Genomic DNA, 20,133 nt, shown 5'->3' with positions numbered 1-20,133 from the left:
ATAGAAAAGGTAAAAAAAAATATTTCATATTTGTTTTTAATATTCAATAAATAATAATTACAATATACTCTGCTTGTTATTATTTTAAAAAAAACACTAATTAATATACAAATTAATGATCAACATGCAAGCGCACACAAACATGAAGCAAGCATTTACAGTAAGAATTTTCTTCACTTATTTAAGTCCAAAAACAAAATAATAATAGGTTAATTCTGTTGATTAAGTAAATGTGTTAGCTATTGTAAATTTTTCGGAATCGAATTCAATTTCAAGAAATAAAAAATACTAAAGATTCTAAGTACCCAGGTTCAATTAATTAAAAGTACTTTTTGATTGTTAAATGATTGTATTGGCGAATTTAAATCATACTGTGTTGGGTTTTTATTATCTGTGTAAAAATATTAAATTACAGGGTAAATAAAGCTTTACATTATTATTTACACAATCTTTTTGTCTTTAAATTAAAAAACAGCAAAAGCATTGGGTTGCGATGCCTTATTGGCTAGTGATCCTCTTTTGCCCCTTTTTGGTAGATGCTGATCGTAGATCTTTGATTAGTTAAATCATATTATTATCTTAAGTTCACCCTGACAAGCAATTCTCTAAATAAAGGTGTTAGATTAGCACAGGTGGCGATATCCAATAAGAAAGCAAGTAGATGAACAAGTTTAGTAAGGCAGGAATTAATTGGGCTTTATCCTTAGTATATATTCAGTCAAATTATTTTCTAGATAGGAAGAATTCCATCATCTCAAGCTACCTCCAAAGGAGGAAATAAACAATTCAAATCATCAACACCTTCTTTTCTCCTTTTTTTACATACATACATAAACCTCTACTTTAATTTATTTATATTGTATTACCTATCATATTCGCATTCTCACACACACTAACATCAATGAACTCTTATATTTTAATTAAAAAGGGAAACTACTCCACCGATTAACTCTATTAACACATAGTGGTAGAACTACTAAGAAAAATAAATTATTCACTAAACATGTTTTTCTCATTGAATATACGTAACATATGTGCACAACATGTGTTCAAAACTCGGCTACGTTGGCCCCTCACCCTTCTTAAATAATTATTTTTTTAACGAAGAGAAAACACCGCATTATTTATTTAAGAATACAGGGTGTAATAAATAAACTATTACTTGTGTTTTCATATTTATATTAAATTCACAGCATTTCAATTTAGTTTCTGATGGTTTCCACTTTTCTATTTTGTCGTTATTCAATTACTTGATTGTATTTAAATAAAAATATCTTGTTCTATACGAAAGCGAGTGAAAATAATTTAAGGAGATATGATGTGTCATAAAAATATCATTCAATAAGGTTATTGTTTAGACTAATTAACAACTTATCTTGGACTAGTTTTCACTTTTCAACCAAACTTAAGGTAACAAAAATAATATTTATCATTGATAGATTAATTATAATGTATAGCTTGGGAACATACTTAAGTAGTAGTGGTTGTATATATAGTTGGATTTAGATGATGAAAATAGTGGAAGAGAAGGGCGAAGAAGCAAGGGAGCAGAGAGCAATCGATTGGCTTTGGTGAGGAATCGATTAAAGTACAAACAAGCTGCACGTTGCATCTCAATCAAAGTCCCCTTCTTCTCCTTCATCTTCAGAACTTTTTTCGCAGTGTACGGTCTGCGTAATGTATATTGTATTTTAGTTACACGTATGCCAACAAAAGCTAAAGACTAAAGACTAAAGACTAAAGACTAAAAAAGCCTGTTGCCATTTTCATATTTTTCTTTTGCCTCTTCAAATAACGAAAGGCAAAATATAATATATATGTATATATCCTTGGTTTTATCCACTGCTAGCCATAAATTGGTAACTGTATAGCATGCATGAGTGATGAGCATTACCGAAATTAATAATTATTGGTTTGGTTACGTGAAATGACCACATTACCCTTTTTAAAATGTGTTTTGGCTTCGTGAGGTAAAGGGTATTAGGGTCAGAATAATGACAACGACATGATAGTATGGGGTTTCGCTCGCTGGGCATGGACTCCATTGAGCTGTCCCTTTTGTGTCCAAAAGCTGAGACTAGACAGTAAAATGAGAATCAACGGTTGAGATCTCATCTTAAATCAAGGTTTGGTTTGCCTTTGTCTCTATTCGCGCTGTTTTCAAAACAACAAAAATAAATTATTATTATTATTTTAGGAAAGAGCAAAAAGTTTTTATTAAAATAATTACGAACGAGTTCCGCTCAAAAACTAAGGTCTAAGTCTAAGGTAATGAATTAACAATCACTTCATTAATGTGTTTCTTTTCTGTGTTTGAACTATGAACTCCAATAATTTGAATAGAATAATAAAGAGGGAGCTGAGTTGTCTTGCACGTATAGTTCATTATTTTATTGGCAAGAAATCGAGCTTAACGCATTAATGAATTCTGATAATTAATGAGTTTAATATTAAGCCCACGCACGGTTCTCCGGGATTCTCTCTCTCCCTCGAGTGGAATTAAATTGCCTTCACCTTTAATATATTACTAGTATATGCTTCGTATGTGTACTGTTTAAGGTACCCTCCAATTTTATTGATTTCAAAAATGGAGCTCACAATATTTATAAAATAATAGTCTAATACAATTACATCGGGCAAAACAAATTAAATAAAAGACTTCCATCGTGAGAATAAGTTTGAAGTTTACTACATAGAATTGGTTTGAAATTTTGTTTTTGTTTTGCGAGACTACTATGATATCGCAAGAGCTAACGTCTAAGAAGCATTACTTTTTCCAACCTTGCCCTAATTTTGATGAAATATATTATTAGCAATTGAAAGAAATGGTATTGAATCTTCCTAGTTCGACCACATTATGTGTAGTACATAAAGAAGTTGATGGGTAACATCATTTATTATAATTGTAAGTGTTGGGACCACGCATAAATATAAGCGACTCTCAAATCTCCCTCTCCCCCACCACCACCCATTCCCCCACACAATTTTAAAAAAAATTGATAATAATGAAAACAAAAACATGAAAAGGAAGGGTGTTACAAATTTAAATTTTTAGCTTCGAGTCGTTAATTTTGTTTGTGGGTTTTTTGCGGCGTTGGTCATGGTCCTTTTAAGCTTTTTTTGTTCATTGAAGGCCAATGTGGTCCATAAGGTCCAACCTTGAGTTGGATTTGGATGGTCATGACATGATACTTTATTATTTTGGTTATTTCAAAAAACTAAGTCCTTCACTGTTTGACATGAAATTCTTGAAGTCTTTATCCAAGTTAGGCTTGCATGTACAGTATTGGGTCAAGTTGGAATGTTACAGTGTAAATCCATCAATTTGCTCCCCTATGCACATTTAACTGAGATTTTGTGAGCATTTTGCTTATACTTAAATTAAATAACACATTATTAATAGTATGTTCTTTACTATTATTTTGATATTTGTAAAAAATAAAAATTATGAATCTAGCTCCTTAATTAATGAATTTTACTCATGATTTTGTAATATTCAGTAAGTCTTGAAAAATAATAAAAAGTGTTAAATAATGATTGTGTTTAGATAAACTTCTTTATTTGAACTTATAGAATAATTTTATAATAAGTCACACTCCTTATAATTTTGTAATTTTTAACAAATACCAATAACTTTGTTTAAATAAAATTCTCTATAAACAATTATAAAAGAAAAACAAAAACAGAAATTATAACAATTTCTTGATAATAAGTTAAGATTTGTTTATGATTAAAAGTTTTATCATACTTCTCCACTTATTTTCCACTTGTGTTAGTTTATCATACTTCTCTACGATAAATGCTTATTGTGAAGAAAAAAAATCAAACATGATTTACTATTATATCGTTGACAGAATCACAGGTACCAACGCTTATTTAATATTTTTGAAAAATGAAAAGTGTTATGATATATTTGTTCTGATCTTATATGTTCATTTTCACATTTGAATTTCCAGTTTTAAATATTAACGTGTTATGATGCTCTTCTATTTTTAGGTCTCTCTCTTGCATTTTGTTTCTTTCATTTTCTTTGTTTTCAATTCATTTTCTTCACTGTTTTGCTATCTCAACTCTGAAAGTTTGGGACGTGTCGAAAAATTTGCATATTATGCTACTCGGTCTTTCGTGTGAATGCAATCTCACACTTCCCAATTTTATTAAATTTGTGAGTCGGTGTGGTTTATGATTTTTGTTGGCATTTCTTATACTATAATAACACATGATTCATGGTCCAATCTACTTTTGGACATTTATGGTAAAAAAGACCACCTATTCAACGACAATATTTTAATCTTTGTTATTGGGGACCAATTTCGGTGACATTGACTTCTTTGTAAACTTTGCACTAGATTCACTTCTCATGCAAAGTCCCAACTTTTTTCCAAAATTGCATAGCCACTTTTCTTCGCCAATTTTGTTTCTATCTAACTTGGATTGAATGGTCTAGGCTATCATTTTGTTCTCAATATAGCTTGCTTTAACAAGAAGTTTACTAAAATAACATTCCAATTTACATATGATCCTACACTACACATTAAAATTCATTTTTGTTTTATTTTTTCTTTGTTATGCTTGGGGCCAACTCCAACTGCTTGATATTAAGTGAGAAACCCGAAGTGTTGCCATAATTTTTTTTGATGGTAAGATGTGGGATGGATATGTTTTCTTTGGACGTCAAGAACTCTCACTTTCCTTTTCTCAACTCTCGTTTATTATTATTATTTTTTATTGAAGTGGGTCATTGCATAGCCTAAGAATACATAATGAGCATTTATATTTCATTTGCTCCTTACACATCCTTTTCACTATCCATGAATCTCTATCTCTCTTTATTCAATAAAGAGGTGAGAATGACATGCATCTCATGGTAGTCATGTTGATAGTAAGTTCTAGAAAATTCAAAGTTATTCTATAAAAAAAAAAATGGTGATGGTTTTACCATTAATATTATGACGATCATTTTAAAGAAAATAAAATATGCTAATAAATCTCAATTAAGACTACGTTGTATTTTTAAGCTTATGTTAATAGAGTTTTTAAATTGGATAATTAAGTTAAATCCAATTTAACCCATCATAGATTAGATAATAGGTAGGTCAACTCAATTCGATTTATTTTTACACGAGTTTACAAATTCAAACCCGTCATAAATTAATGGATTAAATAAAATTTAGTTAATGATATAAGTATATAGTCATGTAATTAATATTTGATAACCTAAAAAATAAAATAAAATAAAATATTTACGTAAATCAATTCAACTCAATTATTTACAGTTTTAGTTAAATAATTAAATATTTATTTATTGATCAATAAAAACTTAAAATTATAATATTAATCATGATTTAAAATTATGTAAATACTTTGACAAATAAAATTCAATTAAACTTTTCGTCTTCAATTTTTACCTTATTTTTATTCTTTTTGTACATTTTAATGAAATAAATGTGAGAATTAAAAGTACAATTTATATAAATATTATTAAATATTAAATATTATATTATTTGTTTAATTTCATGTCAATTAACAAGTACATATTTTATGGTTTAACCAAAATTATGAATATTGTAAAATTAATGAGCTAAAATCGTGTAATTAAAACTTAAAAAAATCTAAGTATTGAATATTATTAAGATGAGAACAGGAGTACAGGACTGCTCATGATTAAGTTACTAAAATAGCTTAATTATAACCATTTAATAACTATATTTATAAGTAGTTGTTTTAACTTAATTATAACTGGTTTTTAATAATTAAATATAATTTATGCTAATATATAAATGGAATATCCTTTTCGGTAACCACCTTGGTCTCAACTTTTTTTAAACTATTATAACTTTTTATTTATAAAAAATAAAAAATTAATAAAATTTTTAAACTTGAAAATAATAAATTTATACGAATATATAAAAGGAATATCATTTTTAATAATTACTTTTAATTTCCATTTTTATATGAACCATTTTATCCTTGGTTTAATTTTTAATAACTATTTTTCTTATGAGTAACTTCTTATTTTTTTTCTTATTTATTTTTTTTCTTTTAATACAATGTAGACAGGAGTGTTTTTTTCCTGCTAGCATGTTTTTTTTTTCGTTCCTGAAGTATTCACCGCTAATAATAGGAACTAATTTCCTGGCTACGTTAGAGGCACCTTAAAGGGTGGGATAGCTGGTCCCAAGATTTAACGTGACTGCATACACAAGACAGGATTCACATCTCTAACTTTGCTTAAGCTGGATCAATCTCTATTGCTAAACCACATGTATGAGGTTTTTTTCTTGCTAGCATATAATAACCGGTTATAACTTTTTTAAAAAAATGGTTATATAAATGGCTATATTTTCAAACCAGTTATATAACCAAATTTGAAAGAAAATATTGGTTTTTAAAACTAATTTTTATAACATTGTAGTATGGTATTCATCACTTTTATTTTTCAATTTTTTAAAATCTGTTTTTTCTTTTTCCCATGTGACTTGTGAGGAAATTTCACCTTTGCGCGTGCGGTCACTTCTCTTTATATTTTTAACTGTCAACAAATTTTAATTACAACTACATGCACCACTAGCATAATTTTAAAACATATATTCCAACACTATGATCCTTAAATTCAAAAAAAATTAAAACATTGTGTAAGTAAGCAAATCTTATAAAGAGACAAGACAAATTCAAATCAAAAGTTTGATAAAATATTACACAAACATGTTAAAATAGGATTATAATGGTGTAAATAATTGTGATGATGATCTTATTCTTGATTAGAATTTTAAATATAATAAACATGACAAAACAATAGAAAGCATAATCAACAAAATCATTAAAAGGAAAACTAACCAAATATTCAAACCAAAACATTTTTTTTAAATACCTAATTCCCTACACCAAACATTTTTACTTTATAGTGCTAACTTAGAAAAGATTTTGGTAGAAGACACATTTTTTTTAGTGCATTAGTAGCAACTTCTTTCAATTCCTTCATTCCTTTTCTCACTTCAACACCTTATTATTCTTCCATTATATTTTTTCAATTATCAATCATCATCAAGGGTAATATAGTTTGAACTAGCAGTGCCATCTTAATCTTAGGAGAAAATCATTCTTTAAAAAAAAAGACAACATATTACTTTTTTATCTAGTCATAATTAAATAAGTAACAATAAAATACTAAATAAATATTTTTTATCTTACTTTTCTTAAATTTCTCAATCTATTCAATATCTTTTATGAAAAATATTGAAAAAGGTGATCATTTGAGCCAAACTTATATACAAATAAATGCTTCTACTTATTTTGGTGTAAGTCAACTACGATATTAATCTAGAACTCATTCTCTAGTACTAAAGACACATTCGGATGACACCATGAAGATAGGCATAGCCAACGCCTATCTCATAATGCTCCACTCCTAAACTCTTCAAAAATGGCATTCAAACTTGTTTCTATACTTTTTTTTCCAACTCATTTACCTTGAATAAATTAAAATTTTGATCAATGAACCAACTTGGATACTTCAATTTGTATATAGGGTCCAACACAAAAGCAATTAATAATAACACATTTGAGTTTTCAAGATTCTCCCAATACTTATCATGTTTTTTCTACATCCTTCTCGTCATGTCTCTTATGTTTGAGTTTACATTTGTGAATTGACACATTTATCTGGTTGTTAACACAATTATAAAAACCTCTGCCATATACATGTTGCTAATAACGTAAGATGAACCAAATATGCGCAAAGTGATTTCCTAAAAATTTTTCACAAAGTTTGAGATTTCACATGCATTATACCAATCTAACAAGAAAAGTAGAACTTTTCCCTTTTCAAATTCTTCAAAATACTTGGTTTTGTAATTTGATTTCCTTTCAGTTCTTAATAATTTGCACTTTTATTCTCCGATTTAAGATTCATACGAGAAAGAGGGGAACTAGAGAGGAGACTTCGAAGAATATTTTTTTTAACTGGTTTTAATATATATATATATATATATATATATATATATATATATATATATATATATAACCAGTTATATTTAAGTAGTTAACCATAACTAATTAATTTAAAAAATAATAACTGGATTCTATTTTTAAAAAATAAAACAGTTGAAAATTTATAACTACTTTTAATTAACCGGTCATTTTATAAATAGTTAATCATGGTTATGGTTAAAATTTAAATAACCAATTAAAATGAGCAGTCCACGGTTTAGTTTGAAATTAATGTAACCGGTAATTAGACCCATTACATGATTATTTAATTCAATATGCATTCGTTTGCTGTAAAATGTGGGCGGAAAATTTAGTGAATGTATTTTTTATATATAAAAATAAATCTTTATTATTTAACTTGTTTGTAAAAGAAGAATAAAAGAAATTTAAGATCCAAAGCTAATGGGCCTGCGTAGATGGAAAGGTGGGCCGGAGAAAGTGAAGAAGCCCAACGATAGCCTCATACGACGTGGCAGCAAAACGCGTTTTGTCTTGTTCTGTTTAAAAGGGCGTCCCTGCCTCAAAGAGCTTCTTTGCCTTGAAACCCTAATTGCCGTTACTTGCAATTCGCAATCGTTGTGAGGCTCTGATGGGAGAAATTTATTCTCTGTTCTGTTTTTGTTGAGCATGGTATTTTGTTTTAATTGAACTTGTTTATGAGTTTGGGAATGATTCGTTTTGTTTTTGAGGAGTGGCTGGTGATGACAGTATTATTGGCATGAGCTGCGACGACAATTGTGCGCACGTTGTTGTTGCGATGAAGAATGTGCCAAAATGCTAATCTGAGGCTCTTTCTTTTCATTTTAGGGTTTTCTTCTCTGCGTAATCTCGATTTATTGTTCCTACAACTTTATTTATTCCCCCAAATTATTGATTCTGCTCTGCAGTTCATTCGCTTATTGCTCTCTCTTTGCATTTTAGGTTTTTGTTCTTTGTGTCATATCTGTTTATTTGTTTCCCAAGCTTTTCCAACAATTTTCTTTCTTCCCAAATTCTTGATTCGGATTATTGCTGACTCCTGCCTCTGCATTTCATTCAATTGTTATCGTCTCACAATAAATCGTAAAAACTGTTTTTTTTTTCACTAAATTTTACTTTTTTTATTTCTATAATGTTTAATCCGTAATTTAAGTAATTTTAATTTCCTTAATTTGTAAATTTTGCAAGTTTGGTCTAATAGTAAATTCTTTGTTAATCTTTAAATTTATAATAATATTTGCCTATTGTTGTGTAATTAATAATTAAAAACTCTTAAATGAAATGAAATTAAAATATTATTTTAAAATATTCAAATTAAAATAAAATAAAATATTATTAAATATTAATTATTGCTTCAAAAAAAATTAATTACTAAGTTAAAGTCAATATTATAATTATAATAAAACAATAAATGAATATTAAATTTTTTTAGAACAAAATTACTGGTTTTATTAAATCAGGGAATTAAAGGAGTATTAATAAATTAAGAAATTAAAATTGCATATTAAATAGGAAGATGCTAATCAATACCCTTTAGTGTAGTGAACTAGTGATAAGAAATCCAAGGCAGAAAGTTTCAATAAAGACGTGTATTTGCAAATTATTTTATATAACTTTATTTTAACTTTTAATAAAAAATTTATACAATGATCTCTTAATCGAGTTATTCTAGAATTTATTTTTTGTGCAGAATAAAAATACTGCTAAAAGATTATCCAAAAAAAAAAAAAGAATAAATGAAAACACACATTCAAATCAATCTAATCGTTCAAATGAAAAGTTAAGTTGATAGGTTAATGTCATTGTTTTTTATGTTTTAACGAATTTGTAGGTTAAAATCCTTTTCTCTATAAAATAAATATTTATTTTTGTATATTACCAAAACGATCTCAATCTAATTTCACTTAAGATAATTACATATCGGCTAAAGTTAAATTAAATATTATATATTAAATACAAACATGTATCACGATAATATTTTTAAATTTTTTCTAAATGAAAAAGAGGTTTATAATAATATTTTTAAAATTTTTTTTATCTAATTTGATCTTAATTTATTTATTTAGAAATTAAATGTTAATATTTTAAAATGAATTATTAATAACTAATTTCTTACTATAATATAAATTATTTATCATAAATTTAAAATATAATTTATATATTAAAAATATCTATTTATATTATTTTTAAAGATAATTTATGTTTTCATTATAGTATTTATGTATATATATGTAATTTATTATAAAATTTAATTATATATACTAAACATATATGTACATAAACACAAATTAAAAATGCTAGTAACTTATTAAATAATAAATAATTTATAAAAAAAAAACTTGATAAAGGTAAAGATTTAGATGTAAAATGTAATTGTGAATTATTTTTAATGGAGATTACAAAAATTGATTTTCGTTAGGACTTAAACTCTAAAGGTGAGTTGATATGCATTATTTTTGTTTGGATGATAAATCAAAATCATTTGAAGTTTAAATATAAAATTTTAAAAATGTTTTTTTCAATTAATATAAATGATTTATCATCTTGGAAATCTAATTTTTTATACAAGATCGAATTCAATAACTCATTTATTAAGATTGAGTTCATTTTTACTCAAACCAATAACTTGTTGATAAAATATTATAATTTATGTACATAAAATTAATTTTATTCAATAAAATTGTTAAAAAAAACTCAAATTTTCACAACATTATTTATTTTTACTGCATATTGAATTTTGTTAAGGGTGAAAAATAACTCTTAATTCACGCCGATAAGATGTTTTTTTTTTCCTTAAAACATAATATATATGAGTTGATAATTAAAATCTATAATATATGTATCTATAATCTATCTGTCAATAACTTTTTGTAAAATTATTCCTATCAATCCTAAATTTGGTTTTGAAAAATCCAATAATTGACCAAACATTAAAAGTTACTGTTTAACACAATTTTTAGGCCAAAATTGAGATTCAGTTGATAATGACAACGTGAATTGAATTGAAATTGAAAGGAATATACATGGAAGAAGTGTTAGTCTGTTATCTCTGGCAACATGCATGTACTAAATTAAATTTTGGTTTGATTCGTAGGTTTGAAAGGTAGCTAAGAGTGACATTGACCGACAGTTGTGGGTTGTTAGATAGATATTTGATATTTGATATTTGATGGCAAAAATAATGGTTATTGGTAAAAAGTGTGGAGTTATATGATTGTATAGCTTAGTGAAGAAGGAAAGTTGTGGAACGTTAAAGCCTCTAAATAGGAGCCAACTTTGTGTTTGTGTTTGTGTTCATAGGTTTTGTCTCAAAATTTCAGCAGTGTTTGGTTTCTCCGTCGTTGTCTCCACTGTGGTGTTTGGTGTTGTAAAGGGGTAGCCAGGTAACATGGGACCTGGCGGACCAGGGGGAGGTCCTGGTGGTGGAGGACCTGGCGGGCCGGGTTGGGGTCCTGGCGGTGGAGGACCTGGCGGGCCGGGTTGGGGTCCTGGTGGTGGAGGACCTGGTGGGCCGGGTTGGGGCCCTGGGCCTGGAGGGCCAGGTTGGGGTCCTGGCCCGGGTGGCCCTGGTTGGGGTTTTGGTGGACCTGGTTTCTTTGGGCCTGGTGGGTTTTTCGGTGGATTTGCAAATGGTTTATGCAACCTTGTTTCATCATGGTGAGTAACACTATTTTTTTTTATTTTTTTTTATTGATTTACACTTTTGATTCTTTTATAGCATGTGATATGTGGTTGTTTTAGTCTCTCAATATTTAATTTCTTCGTTGTAGTATTCAATTTTATATAATTTATATTTTTAGTCTTAAATTTTATTATCATAAGATTTGATATTAAGTAAATGATATAATAATTAATATTTTATGATATATAGGATAAATTACAATTTAAATCATCATTGTATCTTATTTTTATTTTATTTTACCAATTTTATGTAAATAAAATAAAATTTTAATAAAATTTAAATATTATTGAATATTAATTACTGTATTATCTATTTATTTTAAGATTATAATAAATTAGTGAAAAAAAGACATTTTGTACTTCTATAAATTTTGATTAACTACAAAAAGGAAATATAATGTAGTTAAAAATAAACGAATAGTTATTATTAATAGAATAGATAATTAATTTCTTGTATGTATATTTTTTTTTCTTCTTTTATTTTATTTATGAGAATTATGATTGTAGAAAAATGGCTAATATATAATAAAGAGTATAAATATTTAAAAAGTGTGAATTGTGAAATTCTTGATGATTGAAATATTATAAAATTTTATAAATTAAAAGATTAAAATTGTGAAATTAAAATTTGAAGAATGAAAATGATGTATAGTATATTACACAAGACCAAAGGTGTTGTTTATTTTTATAAAGAGTAACATTAAAAAAATAAAAATTGGTGGTGCATAGCATGATGAAACTATGATAGTGCTTATTCATGAATCTTTAACTATTCTATATGCTAGAGGCTTAGAGATGATTTCTAAATTTTAATTCATTGTAACCGGAAAATGCAGCTTCTACTGCTTGTGCTGTTGTTGGTTGTTCCGAGATTGTTTCGGTGGTCCAGGAGGCCGAGGCCCAGGCGGCCCACCACCTCCTTACTGACAACAGGCTTTACGTTGAGCCCAGTGGCCATGATTGTGAAGCCCATATCCATGTTCATTTAAGAGGGCTTTGCTATTTGTGTTTCATTCTAGTTTTGATGACTGGGAAGTCACTTTTTTACTCTATGTAATAATGTGTTGTGCATGTCTTATTTATTATAATTATAATAATTTATCTAAATTTAAAGAATTTTGGTCAACGATCATGATTTTCACGTCATTGTTCAAAAAGATTTTGAAGCCACTTTAACTTTAAATTTGATCTTCCTGTCATTGATTTCTTTTTTCTTTCCGTCATCTTAATTAACGCTCTATAGTTTCTTTTTTTTTTTTCTCTTGAATTTATTTCAGTTAACGTTACTGTCTCTAGCATCCCAACAAAATGCCACAAACCCAATAATAACAAGCGAAATTGCTAAATCATATTTATTTTAATTGTAGTTGTGCATTATTAATATTAGGTCTCGTAACAAATGCCGTTGGGAATTCCACTGTATTTTAAAGTTCAATAAGAAATCATATTTCTGACTCAAATCAGATGAACCTAGCCACATATAATTGATTTTCACCATTTTTGTTACGTATCCAATATAATTATTTATAAATTAATTTAAATATTTTAAAAATAAATTTTCATTAAATAATAAATAAAAAATTATCATGTTACAAATTATTTATTATAAATTTAAAATATAATTTATATTTTAAAATATTTATTTATATATAATTTATTATAAATTTTAGTTATATATAATAAATATTTAGCATGTACATTACACATGTTAAAATACTAGTTAAATAAGAAATTATGAAAAAAATTCCTAGTTAAAAACAGTTTAACATAAGATAAAGATTCATATTTAATTTATAAGAATTAATTTGTATAATATATATATATATAATAATATATAAAAGGGATACTAATTTTACACATCATAATCATCTCTTCTTATTACTTTATTATTTAATTTCATAAATTTTAACTTAAATTTTAGTTTCTCGCCAAAATTCTATCATTGTAAACTAACAATGATTCAACTATTAGGATTAGCCTAATGATCAGGTGATGAGAGATTGAGGTAGTTAGAAGTATGAGACTTAAGTTCAATTTTTATTGCGATCTTTACAAAAAAAAAAAAATCAAAATCATGATTATTCTCTATAATGATAAGTGATTATTTTTTTTATCTTAACATTCTATCTTTTTCATTTTTTTGTTATTTATCATTTATATTTTATTTTAATTATTTTATATTTTATCTTTTCTTTAAATAAAACATACAGAAGATTATACTAATATGTATAAAAGATAAGCATGAGTTATAACTGATTTTTCATTTCAACATTTTTTTAAAATAATTTTACCCTTAAAATCTTTAAATAATAAAAAAATAAGTTAACTACCTATAACCATTTAAATTTTTTAATCAACTTTATTACTTAACCTATTTTTTTATTTTAAATTTTTATATATAAAATATAGAGACATGGAATGCCTCGACCCGTTAATATATATGTTAAGCATTTAGTTTGTGTAATGTAAATACCAAAATATTAATTGAATATATTTTCAAAATAACTTATTTAAAATTACATTTTGGATAGAGTTTTTTGATTTAACAAATAAATTATTTCTTGATTATTAATGCATTTTCTTTACAATTTTAAAAATTATTATTTATTTATCTAATTATAAAATATAAATTTAAAAAATTATGATTTTAAATATTTGTATTTTGATTTAAAAATGTTTTTTTTATATTATTTATCATACACAGCCGCTCCATTGGGCACGTTGACATTATTTCTGGAATATAATTGACCAACTAATTTATTTTTTCAATGAGCAAAAAGGATAGTAGCTTAATTAGGGTGTGTCCATAATATGCAATTCCAAAGTTAGGAATTAAAGAAGGCGAGTGTGTTATGACCGTTGCACCAAAAACTATCCTAAGTTGTAGTTGTAGTGCACGCTCCATCTATTCCATGATCCATGATCCATGATCCATGATCCATGATCCATGATCCATGATCCATGATCCATGATCCATCACCCAGATCTACTTCCATCTATTTTTAAATATTATTTACTTTACACAACATAATCATCTTATTATTTCGGATTCCATGATCCTATCATGTTAATCCTCAAAAATCTTATCATTAAAAAACAGAAACCGTTGTTAGATATCGGTTTAAGGTTTAAACAAACATTAAAGATATCGGGTTTGGGCCCAGGAGGGGGATTGGGCCTAGATATTGCCTACACGTGGAGGAATATGATAGGTTGAGAGCTTAGAAAGAGACAAAGAAATTCAAAATCAGAAAGAAGAGGGTTATTTATGATGCAACGCTTCCATCTCAGTGTTTCTTGAGTGGACGTAACTCCACCACAGTTCCAGAACAGCACAAACACACCTCAAGACAACGAAAAAGACTTTGATTCAGCGTAAGTAATGTGTGATTCTGAAGCCCTTCAATAGCTAAGAAAACCCAACCACCTTACAAGTTAGAACAACGACTTCAATCAGGTAACCTTTCTTCCTTCTCAGCTTCTCTCATGGGTGTTGTAAAGTTGGAGTCTTTTTCTCCCTTTGGTGACGCTTTGCAAAATGTTTATCTACTGGGATAACCTCAAAACACTGAAATCTTTAATCATTGCTCCAAGTTGTTGTTGTGCCTAATGTTTGTTTCTCTCTATTTTGAACTCTTTTGTCCTCTTCGTTCTGTTGATTTATTCCACCCTTCTTTAGGATACACTTTAGTTTTGGAGTTTAATGTTTTCTGATGAAGATCTCATATTTAACAAGTGATATAGTTGAAATAAATAGTAATGTAACTAGAATAATTTACACAGCTCAAGGACAATTCTTATACAATGGACATGTGTGTTTAAACTTCTGTTGAACCAGATAAAATATAAGAAAAAATAATCATTTATAAGGTACAATTAACTGGTGTGTAAAGTAATTTGTTGAAGTTTTTTCTTATTCATTTTTTTTAATTTTATTTTTAATTTATGTATAAACTGGTTTTTAGTAAACAGAAAAGTTTATTTTGATTTTTTTTTAAAAATACTTTCAGAAATTTATTCTAAGATGCCCAAAGAAAATAGTCACGTATCTTCATTTTTTTTTTTGCAAACTCCTTATACCCTGAGAGTATGAGATATCCACTTCGCAGCATAAAAACATATATGAGAGATTCTACATTCACCAGTTATATTAGTAAAATAATTTGTTTAGTGGGAGAGAAGAGTCGTGTCATAGATAACTAGTAATAGCAGCAGTGTTGAGATGGTGGGGATGACCGTGCTGTATGATGTTAACACGTGTTTGTGTGCTTTTGTGGTATGTTGAAAATAACGAAGAGGCATGTCATTCTCTTAGTCGCTTCTTAACTATTGTTTATTTAACTAGTTGATCGTTACGCTTTTGTTTGGGGTCCAAGGTTCTTTATTGTTGTGTTTTTGATTGTTGTATATATAGGATCTTGAGGTTAATTAACCAAGAGAAGAGGAGTGAAGAAGGAGAAGATGGCTGAGATGACGAAGAATCAACCGTCACACTGGTGGTGGCTTGATAGCCACACCACTACTAAACGATCCCCATGGCTTCAATCCACTCTCTCTGGTATGCATTTCCTTATAAATTTGCTACACTTTTTTATTTTATTTTATTGCCAAGTGAAAAGTTACCGTAGGAATAGAGGAACACTAGAGAACAAAAATAAAAAGGTTATGGGAGCACCGTAATGAGCAACTCAGCAACTCATGCCCCATGGAACCTTTTAGTGCACAAGTTCTTTATCTTTTCTACCTTTTGCCTTGTGGATTTAGCCGTTGGAGCAACCCATGGAACCTTTTTGTGCACATTCTTTTTTTGGGTTTGATAACTACTCTAATAAAAGCTTCTTCAATGTTGCACATGGAGTCAATATAACTCATTTTAGTGGGTACTATCATACTGCATTAAATTTAAAAATTGTAACAATTTTATACTTTAATCATAAAATAACCTTAAGATTATAAAATGAGCTCACATATTATCTCATAAAATACCTTTTAAGAATATATTACTTATAATTTATTAATCGGTCTTGGCTTCTTGCTGTTGAAAATCATGTTAGTCATTTCTAATGGTGATCCTGAATTCCAAGGAGTTCTCAAACTCAACAACTTCCGTCGGACACAAGTTAATGAATAAAAAATAGAAAGTTTTCATTAGAACATAGTATATGTTAGATATTACAGTGAGGTGCAATAATATTTTATAATAGGAAAGTTTACATTTTTAATTTCCTAACTAATATCCTCAATACATTAGGCATCAGATATCATTTGTCATTTTTTTTTAAGGGAATTGATTCTAGAATGGTTTTATTGAAAATCATATATGCATTGAAAATTACGGTGAAAGTGTATTTGTAATATTTTTCAATAAAAACTTTTCTTTTAATATCATAATTAACAAAATTAGTTAACGTTTCCTTGTTTAAAAGCTATATTTGGAAGATTAAAATCAAAGCGATTAGTTCTTCAAAACAAGTTGATCCTACCATGCAACAAATTTAAGTGTGATTGCCTGTTGCATGTTTGTTGCAGAACTTAATGAGAAGACAACGGCAATGTTAAAATTAATTGAAGAAGATGCAGATTCCTTTGCCAAACGTGCAGAGATGTATTACAAGAAAAGACCAGAGCTTGTGAGAATGGTTGAGGATTTCTACAGGTCTCACCGTTCCCTAGCTGAGCGCTATGATCAAGTCAAACCTGATACTTATTCTGGGGGGTCACCTTTTGCTTCAGCCAAGTATCAGTTTGAGAAGTTGACGACTTTTTCAGATAATGGATTTGATACCTATTCTCATTCTGAGCATTGTGATGCATACGAGTCAGAGGAATCTGAAGTTGATGATCCTGAGCATGAGGAGGAAGAGGGTACCAAGTTTCTTCACAACTGCACAAAAGAGGACCATGTTTCGTTTGTGGCTGAGAGCGATGATGAAGTGATGAAGCTGAGGGATGAAATCAAGAAACTCAATGAAGAGAACATGGCTCATAGGGATCAAATCAAGCAGAAGGATACCATTTGCGATGAAGTGATGATGCTGAGGGAAGAAATGGAAAGGCTTAGAGATGAGAACGAGGCACAGAAGGAACAACTGAAGCAGAAGGATGAAGAGAAGATAGAGGTGATAAGACAGCTGAGTTTAGCAATAGATGTGCTGAAGCAGGAGAATGTGAAGATGAAAAACTTCATTGCTAAGGAGTCCTTCAAGAAATGGAAGAACCCATTTGAGATCAACAAAATTGTGGGAGCATTTTCGATGAAGTTGTTCAATGGTACTCCAAAGAATCAGCCCAGCGTTGAGCTCTCTAGATGTGGTTTACAAATTTAGAATATTTCGTAGCGTAATTATGTACAAGTACAACAATCTTATAAATATGTTTATTTTTGTTTTAGGAACGTGTTACTCAAATATCCTAGGCTTAAAATCTTTATGTATTATGTTTTGGTCTTAACTACTAGAGTAAGTACTAGTCATATTCGTTATATTTTTTGAAGTGTCCTTTCTTTAATGAGTTTCATTACATTCTATATCTGTCTTTTACATGCCCCTCTCCCTCTTTCCTAATTCGAAGTGTGTCCATTTGTCCTAAGCAGGGCCATCAAAGTGATTTGTGGTCCTAGGGGAAAGGGACTAACTTATCCTTAGGTCGATCAATTATTAAGTTCATAGGTTGGTGATGGTAAGTGGCAACGGTAGCACTTCTCTCCTTTGTGTCTCAAAATTGTGGCGAGAAAATGTCCCTTCTTTTATTCAATCACTCTGATATCCTTCTCGTAAAAATTTTTATATTTACTTTTACGGTCAATTTGAGAAGAATGTTGTACAGATATAAAAATAAATGGCATTTTATTTAAGAGACTACATATATTTTATACAGAAAAACAATTTGATTTGAGTATGATAAAACTATTATAAACTAATTTGGATCAAGTCAGATAAGATTATTATGAACTAAATTGATTTAGATAAAATAAGACTATTATAAACTGATTGGATTTGAGTGAGATAAAATTACTAATCAGACAAGACTATTTTATGAACGATATCTAACTATAAATCTATAATTATTTATGTCAAATGCATGCCCTGAATTTTTATTTGGATCAATGGTTAAACTGAGTGCTAATCTTATATGTGGAAAAGGCATGCACATAGTTATAAGAACACAACTACACAAGATCAATCTATTCACAAGACATGAAGCCACATTATAAAATGAATGGTAAAGTCAAACATGAAACTGAATACAAGAGTTGATATGAATAGCAAGCAGGAGCCTCAGATGGGAAAAAAGCGAATACAGTGCCTGGAGTACCCAAAAGATCTGGGTTGGGAGGACTCGGACTTGAAGGAATTGTTGGCAGTGAGGAATATGATGGGGAATGAGCAACTCTACCTTTAGCAGGGGTAGTAGGAAACAGTGGTTCATTATCTGGTGATTGAGTAGGAGAAACCAGAGGAGCACTCGCTGGTGCTGCTGAGATGATAGAAACTTTCACACTTCGTTGAGAATTAGAAACCGAGGCTAATGAGCAATTACATACCAACAAGGCCATCAACATTGCCCAGAGTGACCAAAAGGAAGCCATAAATGATCCAGAATAAATATATTGCCTTATGATGAACTTAATAAATATGTCTTCAAGAGAAAGAGGAAACTGTTGCAGGAGAAGCTGTCAAAAAGTGCATGATTGATGCATAGAACGCCATAAAAAGAATAATCTTTCTGGATGAGAAGATAAGTACATCTAATTTTTATTTGTTTTGTATAGTAATTATTTTAAATAAAGCATCATTCAAATTAAAAGGGTCTACCAGAAATGGTGGTGGGCTTCCATTTGTCAGAGACAATTGATGATTGGGACCTACCTTCATGTTACTTTCTGGAGTGAATTAATCCTAGGTGTTCATGAGAATCATGACATTTAAATGAACTTCAAACAGAGGAATAAAAAGTAAACCAGCAGGGGATTGAGGGTGAAAACAAACAACGTTTCTAAGTCACAAAGTGACATGAAATTTTAAGAAAATTACCACAGATTGTTTGATATTTATGTCTATTAACTAAAGTCTCATCTTTGATTTCTGATTTAAACATAGAATGGTAATTGGATCTCTAAATAGGCTGATTCAATAAAAAGGAATTCTAGTTATATATATAACTTTGCTGTTAACTTAAATATTATTATTATATCACATGTCCCACGTGATTCAATCACTGTATATTTACAATAACAACTTTTCGTACAAAATGTCAGCAATTTAATCCAACAAAAGTGGATACTGTTAAGAAAGTACGGATTGAAGAAAAAGCTCTTGGTTTTGTGGGGGAAACTTGTAATGTTTTGAACAATTGAAAGGCTTGCATTTTTAATAGATCGATTTTAATTTTTATACTTTTTAATAATATAACTTTTGTTTTTTTGATGAATAATATAACTTTAGTTTAGTCTATTCATTAACTTGATATTCAATGGAAATATTC

General features: G+C 28.6%; 2 protein-coding genes across 5 annotated transcripts; both read left to right on the top strand.

The window, feature by feature from the left end:
* The first annotated feature begins 11,147 nt into the window (after window positions 1-11,147).
* Window positions 11,148-12,775, top strand: LOC109797731 (uncharacterized). Its single transcript, XM_020357854.3, has 2 exons — window positions 11,148-11,625; window positions 12,486-12,775. Exons 1-2 carry the CDS (start codon window positions 11,357-11,359, stop codon window positions 12,574-12,576), a joined length of 360 nt encoding a protein of 119 aa, XP_020213443.1. The 5' UTR covers window positions 11,148-11,356; the 3' UTR covers window positions 12,577-12,775.
* A 1,969-nt stretch (window positions 12,776-14,744) lies between these two features.
* NET3B (Kinase interacting (KIP1-like) family protein) lies at window positions 14,745-18,132 on the top strand. 4 transcript variants are annotated; one of them, XM_020355185.3, is made up of 3 exons: window positions 14,745-15,106; window positions 16,064-16,207; window positions 17,179-18,132. In XM_020355185.3, the coding sequence occupies exons 2-3, from the start codon at window positions 16,111-16,113 to the stop codon at window positions 17,973-17,975; spliced, it is 894 nt and encodes a 297-aa protein (XP_020210774.2). In that variant the 5' UTR covers window positions 14,745-15,106; window positions 16,064-16,110; the 3' UTR covers window positions 17,976-18,132. The 4 variants fall into 4 exon arrangements, with proteins under 4 accessions (XP_020210774.2, XP_029126947.2, XP_029126946.2 ...); XM_029271114.2 differs by lacking the exon at window positions 14,745-15,106 and adding an exon at window positions 15,130-15,260; XM_029271113.2 differs by lacking the exon at window positions 14,745-15,106 and adding an exon at window positions 15,288-15,925.
* The last annotated feature ends 2,001 nt before the right edge of the window (window positions 18,133-20,133 follow it).

This window comes from Cajanus cajan, chromosome 6 (assembly GCF_000230855.2).
Source record: "Cajanus cajan strain Asha chromosome 6, NIPB_CcT2T_4, whole genome shotgun sequence".
In the NCBI taxonomy this organism is placed as follows: Eukaryota; Viridiplantae; Streptophyta; class Magnoliopsida; order Fabales; family Fabaceae; genus Cajanus; species Cajanus cajan.
This window is presented reverse-complemented; position numbering and strand designations above follow the sequence as displayed.